The 21,008-nt window shown below is 40.5% G+C and overlaps 1 protein-coding gene across 1 annotated transcript; it reads left to right on the forward strand.

Moving 5' to 3' along the window:
- The first annotated feature begins 347 nt into the window (after nucleotides 1-347).
- Nucleotides 348-20,975, forward strand: sptlc2b (serine palmitoyltransferase, long chain base subunit 2b). Its single transcript, XM_061753718.1, has 12 exons — nucleotides 348-616; nucleotides 3,839-4,033; nucleotides 4,177-4,331; nucleotides 6,911-7,059; nucleotides 7,639-7,763; nucleotides 9,730-9,823; nucleotides 9,959-10,064; nucleotides 12,129-12,348; nucleotides 12,764-12,890; nucleotides 16,155-16,290; nucleotides 16,442-16,571; nucleotides 18,058-20,975. The coding sequence occupies exons 1-12, from the start codon at nucleotides 473-475 to the stop codon at nucleotides 18,169-18,171; spliced, it is 1,695 nt and encodes a 564-aa protein (XP_061609702.1). The 5' UTR covers nucleotides 348-472; the 3' UTR covers nucleotides 18,172-20,975.
- The last annotated feature ends 33 nt before the right edge of the window (nucleotides 20,976-21,008 follow it).

Consider the following 21,008-nt stretch of genomic DNA (forward strand, 5'->3'; position numbering starts at 1 on the left):
TAGGTCGTTTCCATTGGAAGGGCTTTGGGACGACCCACGCTGGAGACGTTTGACCAAGGCAAAACAAATAAATATGATCATTCACTCTGTGTTCTCACATCGCGGGAATAACTGTTACCGTTAAAATGTCAGATGTCGAGGGATAATCTTGATAATCTTTGAATAAAAAAAAAATGCATGAACGCGTTTTACAAAGTTTCACAGAATTTGTGTCATATCCCACTAAAGGTATTGGATATCATTGTATTTGCTGGGCTTATAGTTTGTAATAGACGATCTTCGTTGATGACCAAGCGCCTTGGCCAATGAGCGCTCGCTAGGGGGCGTGTATTTCCGGCGTGCTGGTGCAGACGCAGCGCAGTGGGCGTAGAATCCAACGTTTCTCCGAGTTCATACATGACTTCCCGATTATCCGCACCCAACTTGGGCTACTTCAGTTTGTGATACCTCCTGCCACGGTGAGCCGACAGAGATGACGGAAAGCTCCGCCAACAAGCTGCTCAACGGAGACGCCTGTCGTCGGACGTCGACTGGGCAAAAAGCGAGCAAAAATGGCTTCGTGAAGAACCACTGCCTGTTTCAGCAGCCGCACAAGTATCGTCGCACCGGGGAGAAGGTGAGGCCCGAGGACGTCAACCGCTACATGGAGGACGGCCCCGAACTGTTATTACTATTATTTTGTTATTTTATTTTATTTTTTTACATATTATACTTAGCTCGGTGTGTTAGTTAATTTCCAGTTTGCTAAGCCATTACAGCGAGATATATACGTCTCTTGACATTTATAAATAGATCTTAAAAAGAAAAAAAAAAATTTTTTAAAGATGAAAAAAAAAATTCACTTATGAACAAGACAGACAACTTAATCGTATTGTACACTTTTCAAGATGGCTCACGTTAGTGGGCAGATTAGGGAAAGTTAATGTTTTCCTTCATATATTGTGTCATCACAGCCAAAGAGAGCCTTGAAATGCTTTGATGAATTCGCTTAGGCAAAGATATACATTTATAGTCATGTTAAGTATTTGGTGTTTTCGTCCATACCAAAACACTGGCATGTGTACTACTACTCTGTAGTGTAATTGTTGATGCAGTTTACCTACAGACTTTGCTTGGTCGTACTTCTACATATATGTTAACTGTCAGTGTAGCTGTATTTAATGACAGAAATTATTTGAACCCCCATTGTTTGAATGTGATCATATTACTAATGTAAACATAGGTTGTGTATGGAATAGGAAGTTTGGCTGCTCTGTATTAATAGTGGGTGTGTGTCTATGTTCTGTCCATGCAACCTGTCTTTATTTTTTTTCAAATAGCTTTTGTTAATATTTTCACTTGTGGACAGATAGATTAATGGATGGATGGAAGGGTGGAGGGACAGACAGACAGAGAGAGAAACAAACATACAGACAGTTTTCATCCCGTTACAGTGAGTGAAATTAAATAGTTCTGAGAACAAAGTTCATCTTGTTAATTGTTTTGTAATGATGGTCCATGCCACCTTAAGTCCAGTGTTGTAGTGTAGCTCCTTGTAATTTTGCACTCCCCCCCCCCCTCTGTTCTGCAAAGTCAGACCGGTCTCTGTTTACCTTGGCTAATGAGAAGATGACAACCAGGGCCTGTTGTGTTATGATTTGGTGTCTCCAGGGAGAGCAGAGGCAGCCTGCTTCCACATGACACTTAAATGGAGAGGAATGTCTCTGCGCTGTCAAGGGTGTGGTCGCTTCCACAGTGGAATAGAAAACATTTATTTGTGGAGGTTGGGAATGCATGCATGCCTTTTTGTATTCATTTGTTAGCATTGTATTTGTCGTTGTGTCCTATAGGAGTTTAGTGGATAGTGTTTTCAGAGGCTTACAGTCCATACTAAAGCTCCAGTGCTGCATTTTTTAGTCTACAAATGTATGGTTGTTTACACGACTGACAACATCATTAGGTATGCCTTTAGTTTTGATTTTATTATATAAAAAGAGAGTCATAAAAAAATCTGCCTTAACAAAGATAATAATGTTCAGTTTTGATTGAAATGTTAGAGAGGGAGTATTTTGACAATATTATTATACTGTATATTATATTGTTATTGTGGTTGCAGTTTGAGTTATGTAGAACTGCACTGGATCATACTGTGAGCTGTTTTTCCTGTCTTTTGTTGTAAAGGTAGAGTCCACAATTGGCACATCAGTTCTGTAACAGTTGATCTGCTATTTATACACCTGGGCGCTTTATACAGAACAAGGTGGGATATTGCCGCAACTTACAAACAATGTGGCATCCTTGATCCTGCAATCAGATAATTCGATGTGGGACGACATCAGCATCTGTATCTTGACTTGACAGGTTGTTGGCTTGGCATGAATGTATTTTTGCATTTAGCTGTGAGATCTGGCTTCAAAATATCAATTCATATTTCCAATACACCAAATATATCACACACATGCAAGAGAAAACATCGTTTTTGTTTGTTATACTAGCTCGCTGGCTTTTTTATTCATTTGAGGGTGTGTCTAGCTGTTTGGATTCCGGTGGGCATCAGTATGCAACAGCCTCTTTAACATTTTCCTGCATTTGCCAGAAAGGGAAGGTCACATCCAACTGGTTTTAAATGCCCGCGCTCTGCAGTGCTCAGAGGTGTTTCTTGGAGACAGGCATGACTGATCACATGAGGTGCTGTTAAGCTGCAGGCTACACTCGAATGCCTACTTGATGTTGAGTTGTGCTCCACCTAAATATATAAACATTTTCTGTGGTTGTTGTGTCTGGCTCATATATACATAGTTTGTTTCTTGATATGGGCCCGTAATATTAAACATTCTAGCTTTTCCTCACACTCGGAACTAGCAGTGTAGAAACATTGTGAGGTATGGACAGGTGGAGTTATGGCTACATTTCTGATCTTATTTTTAATTAAAATGCTAAATTATTAGATACCTGGATGAATGGGTGGACAGACAGACATTAAAGGAAAATAACAGATTCATAATTCATTTTTTACCATTGTGCAAGGTTAACATGAAATTAGTCCAAGTCAGCACAGCAGTTCCAGTCAGACAACAAAACTCTGCCAAGGCCAAACATTCGTAATTTGGATCAGCACCAAGTAAAATGCGTTATTCACTTAGCAAGTAAGGGAACTGTTCAAACACTCAGTTACCGCTGTACATGCTCACTTTCATTATTAGAGTGTTATATTTTTATGGCCTGGAATTTTTTGTTTTGTATACAGATATTTGCTGTAATATTTACTGTAATGATGACTGTGTTAGTGATGGACTGTGCCACATTTTGACTTGTGTACAAATTTGGGTTAGGGAGAGCTGTTGTAAATGGAGGACCTCCTGTTTATGGTTTTAGAATTTAACCTCAGTAAGTAATGCGACTCCACTGGAGCTATTGTGGTGTAGTAATTGTACGCTGGGGTGTTATGAGCACAGACACAACTACAATGCTGTTAGACTGGCATCTTTATGCGCGTCTTAAAGAAACAATAACAGTGTCCTTTGACAAACTCCGTTTTAAAATGTTTAAGGCTCGAAATCGCTGTTGTAATGGAAACAAACTGCCAAGACAGCACTGTTGTTATCGGTTTACAGTTATAAACAGTCGTCGTTGTTCTCTTAAACGCTCCCTAGTGTCTTCCTCGGGAATGCTTCAACAAGTCTGGGGAAAACCTCAAGTACGTTTGAGTATTTCAAATTTTTAGCACTCACTCACAGATGATAGACAGCCACTCCACCCATGTGTAAATATGTAAAATTCCACCAACATTTCAAAATTGGGCCTCAAGAAACGGAAGTCTGGCAACTGTACCAATGATAATGCTTGTTTTGTCCCCCAGAACCAACATGGCACACACAACTCGAGCCTATACAAGAGGCCCTTTGTAGAATCATTTGAGCAGACTCCTCTACTGGTGGCTGTGCTTACCTACGTGGGCTACGGCATCCTCACCATCTTCGGCTACCTCCGGGACTTTCTCCGCCACTGGAACATCGGGAAATGCACCATGGCCCGAGAGCGAGAAGAGCAGAAGGTTAATAAAAAAATACCAAATATGTGATCCAAATGCACTCGTGCTGTTCAGTCGATCAGCTGTCACCGGTTTTGGTTTGACGAGAGTCTGTGGTCTGTTTTGTTTCGTTTGCATACCCTCATTGGTACTGTTTTCCTTGGTAGGACTTTGTCCCGCTCTATCAAGACTTTGAGAACTTTTACACCAGAAACTTGTACATGAGGATCCGAGACAACTGGAACAGACCCATCTGTAGTGTACCTGGGGCAAAGATGGACCTGATGGAGCGAGTTTCCCCTGATTACAACTGGACCTTCCAGTAAGTTAATAAGACCGCTGTAGAGAGAAAAAGCTTTAATCAGAACCAGATTCAGCTCATTCTTCTGTCATAAACTGATATAGCATCACATAATGTATTGATCTTTAAAGTACATTAATCCAACCTGTTGTATACAGTGAATGTAGAACGTGAATCCACTCTCTAGGTTAAATCAGATAATCATGTAAAATAATAATGATTTTAAAAATTCATGTGAAACAGATACAAACTGTTAGGGGATAAAAATACAAAATGTATAATTTGGTTGGTTATTTAGTCAGAGGTTGCAAGTATGCACACTCAGGATGTCCCAATCGCAAGACTTTGTCCGATTTACATGATTTTGAGTATCTGCCAATACTGATTCCAGAGCCAACACCGACAAACAAGAAAATGAAAAAGGAGTGCATCCAAATTGTTTCAACTGTCTTAATTTTAATTTATTCCAATAAAGGTATCCTAACATGATACTTTTTTACATGGCCATAATCTAGTGCAGCAGTGGTTCAAACCAAGTAGACAAATACCAGTCAAATATTTTTGTTAGCATGTCAGTGGTGCAGCACAAAGTAATTATGCAAACAAATTACATTTAAATATCCAGTCTTAAATAATCCATCCATCCATCCATTTTCTGAGCCGCTTCTCCTCACTCGGGTCGCAGGCGTGCTGGAGCCTATCCAAGCTGTCATCGGTACACCCTGAACTGGTTGCCAGCCAATCGCAGGGCACATCCAAACAAACAACCATTTGCACTCACAGTCACACCTACGGGCAATTTAGAGTCTCCAATTAATGCATGTTTTTGGGATGTAAGAGGAAACCGGAGTGCCCGGAGAAAACCCACGCAGGCACGGGGAGAACATGCAAACTCCACACAGGCGGGGCCGGGGATTGAACCCGGGTCCTCAGAACTGTGAGGCTGACGCTCTAACCAGTCGTCCACCGTGCCGCCCAGTCTTAAATAAACAAACTTAAATCTTTAAAATAAAATATCAGAAATTCTACTTGGTGCAGTAACAAAATGCCAATCATCTTAAATGGTCAATGAAACAATTTCACACAGTGCAAACTGCATAAGTAAAATTATAAATTAACTCCACTTCAAACAGTGAACACTGGCGTTGCAACAGTTGTCTGGGTAATGTAATTCTCTTACAGTGTGTCGCCTCAAAGCCGTGTCATCGGGCAGCAGGTTTGTTTAGGGTAACGCTTGATGAAGATGGCTGCTAAAAGTTGGATGCGATTAATAAATCTCATTTTCCTTTGTCAATCAACTTGCCCTGCAATGGTGGGAAATGTGTGGTTACATTTTTTTGGTTCATATTTGAACAAAGAGGCGCTGGTCTTAAAAAGTTGCAGCTTGAATAAACAACAAGCATTTTTGTGGAATCCCAGCACTCATGTTGGACGTGGTTTTGTGCCTCATCTTTTTACGCCACCACGCAAACCCGAACGTTACATTGCTAATATGCAACTAAGCTATTACTTAGCATTTTTGTACCTCAAGATTATATTGTCACCTTAAGACCTTTAAAAAACAATCCAATCTTTTTCACCCGATACCAATCAGCTGAAAATGAAGTGATCGGCCAAGATTTCTGTTCACGTGATTGGATTGGGACAATTTTGTTGACACAATCTTTGCTTTAATAATAAATAATAATTTTATTTATCGTCATCTTTCTGGACAATGAAAGACACCATACACTGTGTAGAAAACAGAGGGCACAACAATTTTGTTTAATGACAATGCGGTGTATTTTTGGATAAGAGTACAGTGGACCCTTGCATACTTGCAGTTTGGCACCCGCGGATTCACCTATTTGCGGATTGTTTTTTCAAATTTCTCTTTCCTTTCTTCTTTTTTTAACTTCGTTTTCATTTTTTTTGGGGGGTTGGCACCCAACCCCGAAAATGCTAGGTCGTGGTTTATCCCTGCTTATTCAAGAATTTGGGGGTTTTAAAAAAAATAAAAAATATATATATATTTTTTCAATGCAATTAAAATAAATGTAGTTATCGGCGGATCTTCCCCAGTCCCGATCCCCCGCGAATAGCGGTGTTCACTGGATACTGCTTAACCATGGCTCCATTTGTCAATATTTGCAAAAGTGCTCCATGAAACTTTCTTCACTTTCACGTTCTTCTGGTAAAGCCACACTTTGTTGATTTGGATATATATACTTGGAACAGTAATGTCACCTATCATCATGGCAATGACTCCAACTATTGGGGCAACAAGTACCTCCACCTTGACTAAACTGCCTCAGTTTTCAAAATAATCCTACATCAGAGCAATCTGGTATTTCAAAAGTGTGTGTTCACTTTCTCTCTCTCCACTGTATTTATCATGATTGGAAGGTATAAAATATGCCTTATTGTGCCTAACTTGAATTTCCTTTCGATAAACTATTGTGTAATATCCCCCTGTGGAATGACGAGGGCATTTAAAGGACAGCACTGAACAGGAAATGTTTGCACAGCTACCGCAGCCCACGTGTTAAAGTGAATTATTTTACCCTGACCCTGGGTCCTTGTCCTGTATCCCTGAGTTTCATTGTCTCGCTCTCCTTCAGGCACACGGGCAAAGTGGTGAAGGATGTCATCAACATGGGCTCGTACAATTACCTCGGCTTTGCCGAGAACACCGGGGCTTGTGCTGACGCTGCTGTTGAGGTCACGCAAAAGTATGGCGTTGGGGTGGGCAGCACTCGCTATGAATTAGGTGAGAACTACCCGACAAATAACAGTGTCTAAAATGTATATTTTATATATTTTTTTTGTATCTTATCGTCAATAAACCAGTGAGGAAAACAGAAAAAGCTGCATAAGATATTACTTTATGAATGTTGTGTTTAGCTTACCTAAATAATAAAGATATGCCAACACACCTTTTCCAGTTACTCACACTCACAGTTATTAATGTTTGTTTTTGCAGGTTTAATTAAACAATAATTAAAGTGATGTTCTAAAGTTTTGACTGTAAATGTGCTTGGTTCAAATGCTCCATTGTCAAACTATATGCACATTTTTAACGTAAAAATAAAAACTTCTCAAGATTAGAATTTCATGCTTACTGAGGAATATTCAGAAGTGAAATTTTCCTTTTGCAACTTCAAACAACAGATTTTCCTCAACTGCTTTCAAAAAATGAACAAAGAATAATCCATATAAGCCATCATACTGCACATAAGGAAACACATATTTGAGAAGGGTTAGACAGATAATTTAGACAGATCTCAAATTCAACTTTTTTTTATTGTATATTAGTACTTCTACAACGTTAACATATTGTCCTTTCTAGGGAACCTTGACATCCATGAGGAGCTGGAGCAGTTGATTGCCAGGTTCCTTGGTGTTGAGTCAGCTATGGCGTTCGGTATGGGCTTCGCTACTAATTCCATGAACATTCCTGCTCTTACAGGGAAGGTAAGGAATTTCACTCTCTTCCTTTTTCTTTTTTGTTCACAATCGGGCATGATATTGCTTATGACTAACCACATTGTCGCCACACGGAACTAACATGGCTTCCTGTTACTGGTTTTTAGTGAAAACAAATGTAGGGCCAACACTTAACAGGTCAGAGTGTTCCAAGGCTCTGTCGTTTCCGGATAAAGATTTCAAAATATTGTGAGTTCAGCTGCTTTTGTTTGATAAATTGTTGCCACTGTTGATCTAAATCCAATTCAGTCATATCACTTTTTACTTGCTTTAATCGCCAGTGTTTGAACAGGAAGTAGAACATACAGCATGCAGAGTTGTGAACAGTAGAAACAAGGCACGCAAGAGAAACTTAAGGTGGTGAAAGAGCCACAGCCCTTGGCAGCAAGCCTCACACATTCTTCAATGACTCTAATGTTGGCTGCCACTTTTTTTCTTCCCTCCCTTTTTCATAACATCATTTTGTGTTGTGTACAAGGCTTATTTATTTATTAGCCAGTGTGATCCAGTGTATTATTAAAGAGCAAATGAGGGTACAGCGGACCCCTGCATAGTCGCGGTTTGGCACCTGCAGATTCACCTCTTAGCAGATTTTTGTTTTTCAAATTTTTTGAAAATTTTTCTTTTATTCTTTTTTGGGGAGGGACCTACCCCCAAAAACGTTTATTGGCATCTTATCTCTGCGTATTCAAGAATTCTGTCGGGTTAAAAAAAAAAAAAAAAAAAAAAAAAGGGGGGGGGGGGGGGTGGGATTTTGGCTATTCGCAGTCCGGTCCGTTACCCCCAAATAACCCACCCCACCTCCCCTCTCGAATAGGTGGGTCCACTGTACAGTATTGCAATATGCCTTGACATTAGGTACTGTATATTTCAGAGAAGTTGTTCCAATAGATGTATTTGGCCTTCAAGGGGAACAAAATGTTGTATGGTAAGTTATTGCTCAATACGAAACTCCCCAGTATGTGACATTGTGCAGTCTTACATTTTTCCTTGCAAATATTATTACCCCAGCGGCACGGTGATGACTGGTTAGAGCGTCTGCCTCACAGTTCTGAGGTCCGGGGTTCAATCCCCAGCCCCGCCTGTGTGGAGTTTGCATGTTCTCCCCGTGCCTGCGTGGGTTTTCTCCGGGCACTCCGGTCTCCTCCCACATCCCAAAAACAAGCATGGTAGGTTAATTGACAACTCTAAATTGCCCGTAGGTGTGAATGTGAGTGCGAATAGTTGTTTGTTTGTATGCGCCCTGCGATTGGCTAGCAACCAGTTCAGGGTGTACCCCGCCTCCTGCCCGATGATAGCTGGGATTGGCCCCAGCACACCCGCGACCTTAGTGAGGCGAAGCAGCTCAGAAAATGGATGGATGGATATTATTACCTTAATTCTTTGTATGCAATGTTTAGGCCATAATAATGTATATTTAATAATGTCTTATTTTCCCACCTTTATCTGCAGCCCTTCTGTTGTGCTCAAGGGCGTGTCATTAAGTTTAAACTTGTTGTGGGGTGTCAATTAAAGTCTTATTTGGGTGCTGTGTAATTTTTCTTGTATTTACAATTGTTTGGACATGCAAGTTGTTGCAATTTTTTGTTTGTATCTTGCAAACAAGGGTGTCTGAAACCTTGTCACCCTTTTGTGGTTCATCCTTGGGAAATTACTCAAGTGTTGCACATCCAACATCTACATACAAATGAATGAATATATAATACAATAAGGTATTAAAACAAACATGAATCAAAAATGACCTTTGTCAACAAGGTGTGTTTTTACTTGATGATCAATAACATACAGTATCTTACAGTATTTTCTGTGAATTTGGGACTCCAGTTTTGGTAAGGTTGATGTAACAATAGGTTATTCAGTGATATTGTGCCTGAATAAACTCAATTTGACTTTTTTTAACCTCTATCAGCCTCTCTAAACTAAGTTTAAACAGTTTCCCATTTTCTTGTCCTAGGGGTGTCTCATCTTAAGTGACGAGCTGAATCATGCATCACTTGTGCTGGGAGCCCGTCTATCGGGGTCAACAATTCGGGTCTTCAAACATAACAGTAGGTGGACTGAGAGTAACCTCTTATTTGGCTGTTGACAGAGGTACATGTGTAGCATTCATAGCACTTGACCACAGCATTCGCTTGAGCATTTCAAATATTGAACACTAACCAATGCTCTTGCGTCTGCTGTAGACATGCAAAGCCTGGAGAAACTCCTGCGAGACGCCATCGTACATGGACAGCCAAGGACACATCGGCCCTGGAGAAAAATTCTCATTGTGGTAGAGGGCATTTACAGGTAAGGACCATAGTTAAGGTGACATATACGTACTTGCCTGAACACAAACATTTCAGTTTGTCTGAGCAATGAACCGCTTTTCTGCAAATCGAACTGAAATACAGCTGCATGGTAGTTAAAAACGCCAGCCGAGATTCGAACCCAAAGCTTCCCGACTGGAGGCAGATGTGCTAACCACTACCACCCTGTCCTGCCCACCAAAATAATACTGTTTGAATTATAAGGTCAGCGCATATGAAACTGTTAACTATATTTTGAATGGCACTGAAGCTATGAGGAAAAAAAATATAACAAAATTGAAAGATACAATCTTTTACCCAGTATTGTTACAAAGACACGTTTTAATGTGAACCAGGTAAAACTATGTGTTCTGTGCCCTAGACATCTCTGGATAAATGTAGTATTTAAATTAATAGTTTATTGTTAAAAAAAAAACCAACTACTGAATATTAGGGGTGTAACGGTATATGTATTTGTCCCGAACCGTCACCATACAGGCATTACGGTTTGGTGCATGCAGTCATGTGAAGGAAATGCTTGAGTTCATTGCTGTATCTGCACTCCAAACCAGGTGGCGGTAATGTGCCCAGAATTGTTTGCCAACCGCCATTAAACAACAAAACACAAGAAGAAAAGTTCAGATGACAGACAGCAGCTAGAAGATGCACCCGCGTCATTCAAATCCGCTGTGTGGTAAATGTTTGGGTTTCCTGCACAGTACAACAGCCATGACATGCAAATGGTGGCTCGAATGAGGACAGTGTGTTGCCGTTGTTCAATACCTGTAAGGTATGTCCATGGGAAAAACGTCGAGCATGCTACTGCATATTAGACGGCATTATCCAGATGTGCTGGTCAGCGAGCCAGACAAAAGAAAACAGGAGTCCAACAGCTTATTCCAAGTGTTTTTAAGAAGCCTCTACTGTGGATCTGAAATCAGAAAGGGCCAAGCTATTACTGAAGCTATTGTCATATACATTTCAACAGTTGCGCTCCCATATGCAGTAGTATAGGAACAAGGTTTCAAGTATTTATTAAAAGTGCCTGAGCCTCATTAAAATGTCCCATTCTGTGCGCACATAACCCCCAGGTAATTCCTGCCCTTTACAGGAGCAAGGGAGTGCATCTCCGTTTAATCCAAACCTCTTGTGGCTAGAAGGCTAATAAGTCTGTTTATCCTAATCAAGCCATGTTGGCATGTTTTTACCTTTTTATTTATTTATTTTTGCAACCTTTATTTATCCAGGGAAGGCAATTTAGAACAGATTCTCTTTTGCAATGCCGACCTGGCTGCACAAAGCAGAGTAAAACAAAGCAAAATAAATATTTATTTATTTTTTATTTAAAAAAAAAATTTTTTTTTTTTACTTTCAAATTTTACCTACCTTGCATGTGCCACCTCGGTCCCCAACGAGAGGATTTTACCCTAGTGAGGATAAGCGGTACGGAAAATGAATGGATGGAAGTTTTACTTCCATAACTGGCCTGCTTTGAAAAGTAGGTGAAAGCCAATTTCACAATTCTTAGACCTGGCTGTCTGAGTTTAGACACGTTTTCTTCTCTGATGCAACATTTCTCAAAGTATGAAATCTACAGCAGTTAGGAATTTTTCCCACTGTCCTTGAAGTGCATTTTCTGTAAAGGTAATCATCGTGGGGATCAATACCATTTTTAAACGACCAACACAACTTAATCAATGTCCTTTTACCAATGCAGTGTTAATGGAGTTTGACTTCGCTGGGCTTTCCAAGGCAAACACTCAAGATTGTTGAAATAGACAGTGCTTATGCATACAATCACATCCAAGAAGAGGTTGCCAAAGTTGAACTGTGGTCTCTCACGGCCAACTCACACATTCCTTCAAAATCTAAATTGATGCTAGATGTGTCTTGTGGGTGTAAGTTTTCCTGTAATTTCTGCCAAAAGGAGATTCCTGTATTTGGACTGGGAGTAGAATGATAAAATCACAAACTCAAGTCCCAATGTATGCTAAAATACATTGTTCTGAAATGTTCTGTTTGCTGTTGTCGTTTTAAATCCGTACTTGACTTTCTTGTCCCAAAGTATGGAGGGTTCCGTTGTGCGTCTGCCAGAGGTCATCGCCCTGAAGAAGCGATACAAGGCATACGTGTACCTGGATGAGGCCCACAGTATTGGGGCCTTGGGGCCCAACGGCAGAGGAGTGGTGGACTACTTTGGCCTCAGTCCCACAGATGTTGACGTCATGATGGGAACGTTCACAAAAAGCTTTGGCAGTGCTGGGGGTTACATCGGAGGCAAAAAGGTCAGCGGAAACCAGCAAATGTGAAAACTAAAACTTCCCAGATAAGTATCAGTCAAACTGTACATACAGTGCATCTGGAAAGTATTCTCAGTGTGTGTCTGTGTATATAGTTTTGAGGGAAAAAAAGAATTGATTCCATTTTGAAATAATTCTAACATAACACAATGTGGAAAAAGTGAAGCATTGTGTAATAAGGCTTACGCCAACTGACAATCAGAGATCGGTTGCTAACGTGTGGTTCTATAGCCATGTTTCCGTTAAGTTGTACTTTCACCTGCCATGGAACAGTTTGTAACAGTAAACCCTTACGTGCCAAAGAAAATGAAAATGAAAAAGAATATCCAAATTGTTTGCATCAAAGCTTTGTTCATTCCACACGTGTATGTTCTTTAAATGTTTGTAATTCCTCTGTTAGGAGCTGATCGACTACCTCCGACAACACTCACACAGCGCCCTGTATGCCACCTCTATGCCTCCACCGGTGGCCCAACAAATCATCACCTCAATGAAAATCATCATGGGAGAGGATGGGACCACACTGGGTAGGTTCTAAAACTGCTTTCGAGCGATTCTGTGCTTGAGCTAAAAGGAGGGGTGATGAATTAGAGCACAAAAAATAAATACATGTAATATTGGGTTTTGCATACCACCCTGATTAGAATGTAATACTCCCACATACATAAAGTCCGCCGCTCACCAACTTCACCAAGCGCTGTGGCCAAACTTGACCGTACTGGACAATTCCGAAAAAATTGTCGGCAACTGAGATGTGCAAACAACAGTAGGCATGGGCTCTCGCACATTTACCAACTCGCTGCAATGGAAAAACTAAGATTCCCGGTGTTCTTAACGTGAAACAACATTATAAGGGGCCGGCCACCTATACTTAATGTATTCTTTTTTATTTAATCACAAACAACATGGCATGAGTGTCAAGGAAGAAGCAAATTGCCCAGGCCACTGTAGCTATGTTATAATAATACAAATAATAATAGTAACAATAAAAATAATAGGATAAGCGGATATAAAAAATGGATGGCTGAAATATGTGATACATGGCATATTTACAGTATTGTCTGTTACACCTGCGAATAAAAGTTTAAGTCACACCAAAACTGACGGTCAGCCACTCATGAAAACTAGTTGCAAAATCCCGCACTCTGCTTGACTGTTTAGTGCTGTTCTGCCGAGCTGTAGCTAATAATACCAAGCAAGTACCCTATGTGGCAATGTGATATTTGACCACTAGATGTCAGTATGAACCAACATATATCCTGATTCGAGTCACAACCGTGACCTGTATCATGATGTAAATGTCATTCATCTATTATACTTTGTCATTCAAAAGTGAATTTGGATGCTAAATTGGTTGTCGTCAATTCATGTTTACAGACTGGTTGTCGCTTTAGGAACACTTAATGGTAAAATGTTTTTTGTTTGTTTGTTTTTTAAACCATTACTTACTTATTCCAAAAAGCATTATATTTAATCCAAGACTGGTTTAGGCTTCTGCAATGTGCCGAGTGGACAGTTCCCTGCTTTTTTGGCAATAGCCCGTGTTCTGATGTTACATTGTGAAAGTGGCAGTATAGTGAATAGGCCTTCCTTTATTGTTTTCAGATGTGTGTTTGTTCTCGTGTGTGCTCCTTTGCCTTCATGCTGGGTACAAAGCAGCAGGGTGCCGAGGGCCTGGTGATCCGTATAGCTCCAACTCAGTTGGACACATCTACATACACAAATAAAGCACTAAGTCTTATTTCAGGGAGGTGCCCCTTTTTTACTATTAGTCTGCAATTCTCCCCTAAGATGCTGATGGACAATCGCACATCCATTGCCCCATTAGTCACTGCAGTAGTAAAATTGACGTATAGCATTTTTAAAACAAGATTACTTGCATGCCACTAAAGTCCTGTAGGTGCAGCACCATCTGCTGGATCTGGTTAGTCACTGGACCAATTTGGCCCCAGATGCAAGCGGACTGTAATTGTGAAAAATGAATATGTATTACAGTTTTATTTGGATCTGCACCAAAAGTATTATTTACAATACAATCTACAAAGTGGCTGTGTAGTTTCTTTTGTTTTGTTTGTTTTTTTGTTTTTTTTTAAACATAATCCATCCCTTATGCTTGGCAGAGGTAATAAACACCTGAAGCTTTTTCACAGGCAGAGGGCTGACCTGGCCTTTTACAACGTCATCTGCTCTGAAGATAGCCAGACCAGCCGAGCTGGCCCTAGTTTTCCTAGTGGAAGAATTACAATGACAGCCTGATATGTTGCAGCCCTGTCACCTGTTTCAACTCTTTGAAGTTTCAAACACGAACGCAAAGTTGGATCTGGTAGATAGCGAGGCAGTTTCCTTTACACAAACAGCTTGTCAAATCACATCAATCATATATAAGGATGGGACGGAGGCATGAGATGTGAATATGGAAAGAGTGCTAAGCACGACTGTCTGAATTTCATTGTTTTACCAGCAGTGCATTGAGTTCACTGTGTGTTGGATTCCTGTCCCCCCCCCCCCCCATTTTCTTTCAGACTTCTCATTGTGCTTTGAAGTTAGGCAGTCAGTCAGGCAAATGTATGTTGCTGCTGGCACATTGTACCATTTGTTTGGCTAAGATGCTATCTCACGGGGCACGGCCTGAAGACACTGTGGGCGAATCCACAGTGTGCATCAGGCAGACATGAGAGGATTGATGCCTGTTTAGCTTCACCCCCAGTGACCTCCATCTTAATGAATTTGGGCTGTCTTCAAAGGCAAATGCTGAGGCCCAAACCACACTTGGGCTTGTGATTTGCAGATAATGCAAATGTTTTGCTATTTGAAGGCAGGCTAAAATGACTTCATAAGTCATCAAGGGGGGAAAGTTGCATAAACATGCATGCTGTTTCCATCCACTTGGCCATCTGGATGATGCTTACAACCTCGATCAATAACTAAAAATAATGTTGAGTTGTCCAAGATACTAATTTGCCACCTGCATCACCGGTGTTTTCACTTATCATAGTTGATTACACCATGAAATTGGTTCTCCAAATTTACTGACATGACCTCACCCAGCTTTGTTGTGTTATTATGTATGTATGGAACCAGAGTACGGTTAGTAAAGAAACTTGATGCCAACTACTGGCTCATAATTGTAGATCAATAATTGAAAGGTTGGAAACATGTTCACAAATACCACTTCATAAGGATTTGAATGCAAATGTTGAAGACATGCTCACAGATGTAGGCCAAGTATTACTTCTAAAGTACAGTATGTTGTTATTATTGGACACTAAGACATCTACGAATACCTGTCACGTAGAAATGTCGTCTTTAGCAAAGTTAGTAGGCTCTTAAATGTGTGTGCTTTCTACTCGCATAGCAGTGGCAGCATATGCCTTGAAATGATGTTCCTTTCCCCCCACTCATCGCTTTCGTTTGATAGAAACAGGTACCGGTACTTACTTTGTTCCACTACATGGGTTTGCCATGTAGACTGTGAAAGACTCGACACTTCTTCACCATCAGTCATTCATACTGGACACCTCATGTGCAAAGTTACTGTTCAAAATTGTGACAAAGGGGGTCTATTTTCATTACCTGATGTTTTGACAAAAACAAATTCTGCCAGTGTTTAGCATGGTCATCATTGACTTCTTTGGCTTAATGGATTGTATTTATCTCATTGTTTACAAACTACATTGCTCTGTATAAATGTAGGCACAAAACCCCCAAATGTTCCATAGACGCGTCGTTACTTGAAAAACAAGATGTTCTGAAATCTCTCATAACAGTGTATGTCTGCCCGTCCTCTCCAGGTGCAGACCGCCTCCGGCAGCTGTCCGAGAACACAAGCTACTTCCGCAGGAAACTTCGTGAGATGGGCGTCATCATCTACGGCAACAGCGACTCACCTGTCGTACCCGTGATGCTCTACATGCCTGCCAAAATTGGGTTTGTGATTCCAACTCAGTAGTATTATTAATCTCCATTCTTTGTATGATTTCAACATGGGTCCAGTCAAAAAAAAGGAAACCATTTAACAATTGGATGGTATGTTACGGAGGAAACGATCATGTTCTGTAATCTTCTTTTTACATTTTAGGGCGTTTGGCCGAGAGATGTTAAGCCGGAACATCGGCACAGTGGTCGTTGGCTTCCCGGCAACTACAATCATCGAATCACGAGCACGTTTTTGCATTTCGGCTGCTCACACAAGAGAAATGCTCGACACAGTAAGTCCACCGCTCCAGCCAGCCGCTGTCAGCAGTCTTCAAAACCATGCGACACTTTTGACCCATGAAAAAAGACGCAACTCTCTGGTGATAGTCAGCTGGGATAGGCTCCAGCTCACCCACAACCATAACACAGTTGAAACCAGAAGTTTACATTCACACGTTTTTTTTTTTCCTCACTGTCTGACGTTAATTAGAGACACACGTGTATGTATTTGAAGGCACAGCTGAAAAACACTGCTTCTTTGTGTAACATGATGGGAAAGTGGAAAGAAATCAGATTGGGGACTTCTGTCTGCTTCATCCTTGGGTGCAATTTCCAGAAGAAGAAGAATCATCTTTTATTGTCATGAACATGCATGCATGCATGCACACAAAATTTGTTCTCTGCATTTAACCCATCAGAGTGAACACATACACATGTTAGTGGAACACACTGGAGCAGGGGGCAGCTGAAGCGCCCGGGGAGCATTTCGGGGTATCAGTGTCTTGCTCAAGGACACCACAGCCGTGAGTCCGGGGGATGTTGGCGGATGGTCCAGTCGGGGTTTTGAACCTAGGTCCCCCACGGTGGCAGGCGATGATCTTAACCATTGGGCCACAGCTGCCTGATGCCTGATGCCTGAAGGTGCCACTGACCTAAAACAGGAAAGGTTTATCCCGATTTAATGTCACACAATGAGAAAAAAGTGTGCATCTTTAAATCGGGTATAAAAACGTGCGGTTTCAACTGTATGTAATGAGCAGCATTTTTGGATTGCCATTTTTCCCCCTTATCAGCAGTTTAGCTGCTTGAGGTTGCCTAGTTGACAATAACCCAATTAAGTGTTGTTGTTGTTTTTAAATCATCTAAATGTGCTTAATTCACAGTTGATACACATTTGTGTGTTTGAGTGAGCCTATTGAATAATGACTCCCAGTTTGCCCTTTTATTTTAATAGCGCTTGGAAGCTGTCTGTCGGTATTACAGTTAGGCTTTTATATGAGCTGCTGTGTCTCTCCAAAAGCACTTCATTCATCTTACTGTGGTGCATGTCAACACCATTTGTAAAAGTCCATTTAAAGGGCATCCAAAAGCCTTTGTAGAGCACTTGGAGGAGCCGCTTTTTCCGTCTGGAAAACCCAGGCCTTACTGTTTCTCAAGCCGTGGAATCGGAAAAAAGGTCAGGGGGAAGGTAAATTGTTTCCAGGTGCTTTGGAGCGTTGCAATGCCGATTCATTTACTGTGGAAAGAAGTGCGGAGGTTTCTGCTCTGTTGTGGTTTTCTGCTGCACGCCTTCCATGCACCTTTTCTAGATGTTCACACCCAAGTGTCATTTAGGCTTATCACTCAGGTATCGCTTCAAAGGTTCACGCCTGTTTATTAGTCTCATTTTATTGTCCGCCTAGCATTTATCAGTTTATGAGCATTTATCACTGACTGTTTAAGTTACGGGCTGTCGTCTTTGCAGTGTGAACGATAACATTGCCTGTGATGTTTTGCCAGGTATTGGAGGCCATGAATGAAGTGGGCGACCTGCTGCAGCTGAAGTACTCCAGACTTGGACTGTCGCCTCCTCCCATCAGGTGGACATCTGAGGAAAGCCAGCTTCAGGACTGAGACACACACACACACACACACACACGTGCCCATATACACACACAATCTGATAAATGCCCTCTTGGCCTTCCAGTTTTAGTTATGCACCACTTTGTCATACGTCTTCTCACCACACTTCAAACCTCACGGGACTCACAAAAGTTTATACAGTGGATTCAAAAAAAAAAGTCTACACACCTGTGTTTAAATGCCAGGAACTGACACCAAAATAAATACTAACAAAGCCTTTTCCACCATTAATGTGACCGATAACTAAAAAAATACATTTTCCGACATGCATTTGGGAGATTTCAAGTGTTTATTTGTTTGTTGTTTACTTTGCAAGATCTGGCATTCCAGCTACCGCATAGACCAGAAATATGAAGAAGAGGGGACATTGTTGTCATATGTACTAAATAACCAATACTTGCAAGGAATTCCTGTCGCTACTTTAATGATGCTAGCAGCCTTCCTGACCAATTTTCTTCTCGTCTTTTCATCAATTTTGGATAGGCCTCCAGTTCTTGGTATTTCCTCATTTTGATGATGACTGTCTTTGCTGTGTTCCATATTATATTTAATGCCTTGAAAATTCTTTTGTGCCCTACTCCTGACTGATGCCGCTGAACAATGTGACACCTTTGCTGCTGCGGAAGCCCTCTTCGGACCATGGCTTGTGCTGTAAGGTTTGACTTGAAAAATGTCAGGAAAAGCCTACTTGAACATCTGAACTTTGAAGTTCATGAGAGGCACTATACACAGTTGCAGGTGCATATATATATATATATTTTGGGGGGGGGGCTTCCCCTCTCTAAAAGGTTCCATTTTTTTAATTGAGTTGTGCAGGTTCTTGGTATCGTTGTTTTTGTTGTTGTTTTTTTCAATCACAACAAAAAAACCTGGCATTTGAACAGGGGTGTGTAGACCTTTTATATCCACTGTATCTTCAGAGTCCTGAAATTTTTTTAAATCTTTCAACCTGCTCGCCAATAGGAGAAGACCAACATCATGTATATAATTTTCTGTCTATTGAACGTTTTGACCTTTTCACTTGCTACCTTCTGACTGCATCAAGACATTAGGTTTTATTCCCTTGAGCAAATTGAATGTGTGTTATTTGGGCAATAGTAACCACAATGGATTTTTTTGCAATTAAAAAAACAAACAAAAAACCTAGAGCAAAATATGCCATTGGACGTTACTTGTGCACTTATAAAAAAAAAAAAAAGTCTTAAATAACATCGTAGCAGTTGCTATGATAAACACAATAGCAAAGTGTGATGTATGTAAATAATATTTTTCACAAAGTCAGTCTTGCTGCCTTAGGTAGCATCCCAAACCTCTAACAGAGATATCACAGGAGTAACATAAGCGTGTTCTCCATATGTAAAATATATATATATATATATATATATATATATATATATATCCACACATGCCTCACTTGAACAAAGTGTAGAATATTAGTTTCCCTCCCTGACCAAAGCAAACATATATATAAAGATATATATTTTCTACCCGTCTCTTCAAATCTATAGCAAATGCTCCAAAAGAAAATCATTACTAGGGGGAAAAAGATCCCAGGAAGAATACAGAATATTTTTTACTGCTTCTTTTCTAGAGCTATTTCGCAGCCTTATTTACTGTTTACACTTGCTCTCAGAAATGTGAGTCCATTGTTTTGTTCTCTTCCCCCCCCCCCCCCCCCCCCCCTATTTGTTGTGCTTTAAATTTGACAGTTACATGTACATTTGAACTGTATGTATGACGATGCTGCCCTCAAGCTTATCTGATGTACAGCTTTATTTATTTCAAAACAATTGTCCTGTCTTTCACCTGTCTGTTGTTGTTTTGTGTGTGCGTGTGAGAAATGTAACTGTTATCTAAAAGGCAGCTTCACATGTATCCCCAAGGGTGTGCATATTTTAAATAATGGTTTAAAGTTTTACTTCAGTGCTAGCACTACTGACAGGCATTGTAAATGCGCAGATGATGTAGTCACTGAAATATGCAGCAGTTCTGCGTCATGTGTCAGATGTGTTCTTGATTTTCCTTAACCGTGATTGTTTTTGAGAATGGCATTCCAATTCGATCCGCCTTCACTGCACTGTCAAAAGTTGTCTCTGTCGCGTCACACTTTGTATGCGTAGGGTCATCCCGAAATATATATATATATGCATGTGTTTTATAAAGTCCGTTTTTTTTTCAAATTATTATTTATTGATGGGAATTGACGTCCAGTAAAGCCAGTGTGAGCATTGTCACATCCGTCATGCTGATCACAGACAGGTTTAGACCTATTTTTGTAGCACATCCATGCACCATGTGTTTTCTCTTTTTTTTTGTTAACTACAAGAACTGGAAAACTCGTGTTGTATAGCAGTCATTGTAATATTTGTCACAGAAAATGGCATGGATAACCGCACCATTTCCATCAACCCTTGCTTCTATGGTGTCACTGTAACCTGCTTATTGCTGCAGTTGTGAATTGTGCTCCAACATACTGTACGTTTGAAAAATGTCCCTGTGGCCAGCAGAACTGCAGAATATTTAGGTTGTGGAGGAAAATGCATTTGCAAACAGCAACATGTCTGTTCCTCAGAGCCAAGTTTCCTCAGTCAAATACAGAAACCACCTCTTCAATATGTTTTACAGCAAGCCCACATGTGAACTGACCTATAGAGATTTATGTGACTTTCCTTATCTGTTACTTATCTCAATGAAATTGTATTTGATTTGAATTTTTAAGTATTCTAAGCAGATTGTAAAGCCATGTTTGTTGATCATGCTGTTCTAAACAGATTAAATCACTTTCTTTGTATCAACTTTTGAAATAATGTCATATATAAGCGGACTGA

The sequence above is a fragment of the Phyllopteryx taeniolatus genome, chromosome 18 (assembly GCF_024500385.1).
Source record: "Phyllopteryx taeniolatus isolate TA_2022b chromosome 18, UOR_Ptae_1.2, whole genome shotgun sequence".
NCBI classification, from domain to species: Eukaryota; Metazoa; Chordata; class Actinopteri; order Syngnathiformes; family Syngnathidae; genus Phyllopteryx; species Phyllopteryx taeniolatus.

Coding starts and splice junctions, on each gene's coding strand:
- sptlc2b (XM_061753718.1), top strand. CDS start 473: ATGACGGAAAGCTCCGCCAACAAGCTGCTCAACGGAGACGCCTGTCGT. Junction 4,034..4,176: donor GAGAGCGAGAAGAGCAGAAG/GTTAATAAAAAA, acceptor TTTCCTTGGTAG/GACTTTGTCCCGCTCTATCA. Junction 16,291..16,441: donor TACATGCCTGCCAAAATTGG/GTTTGTGATTCC, acceptor TTTACATTTTAG/GGCGTTTGGCCGAGAGATGT.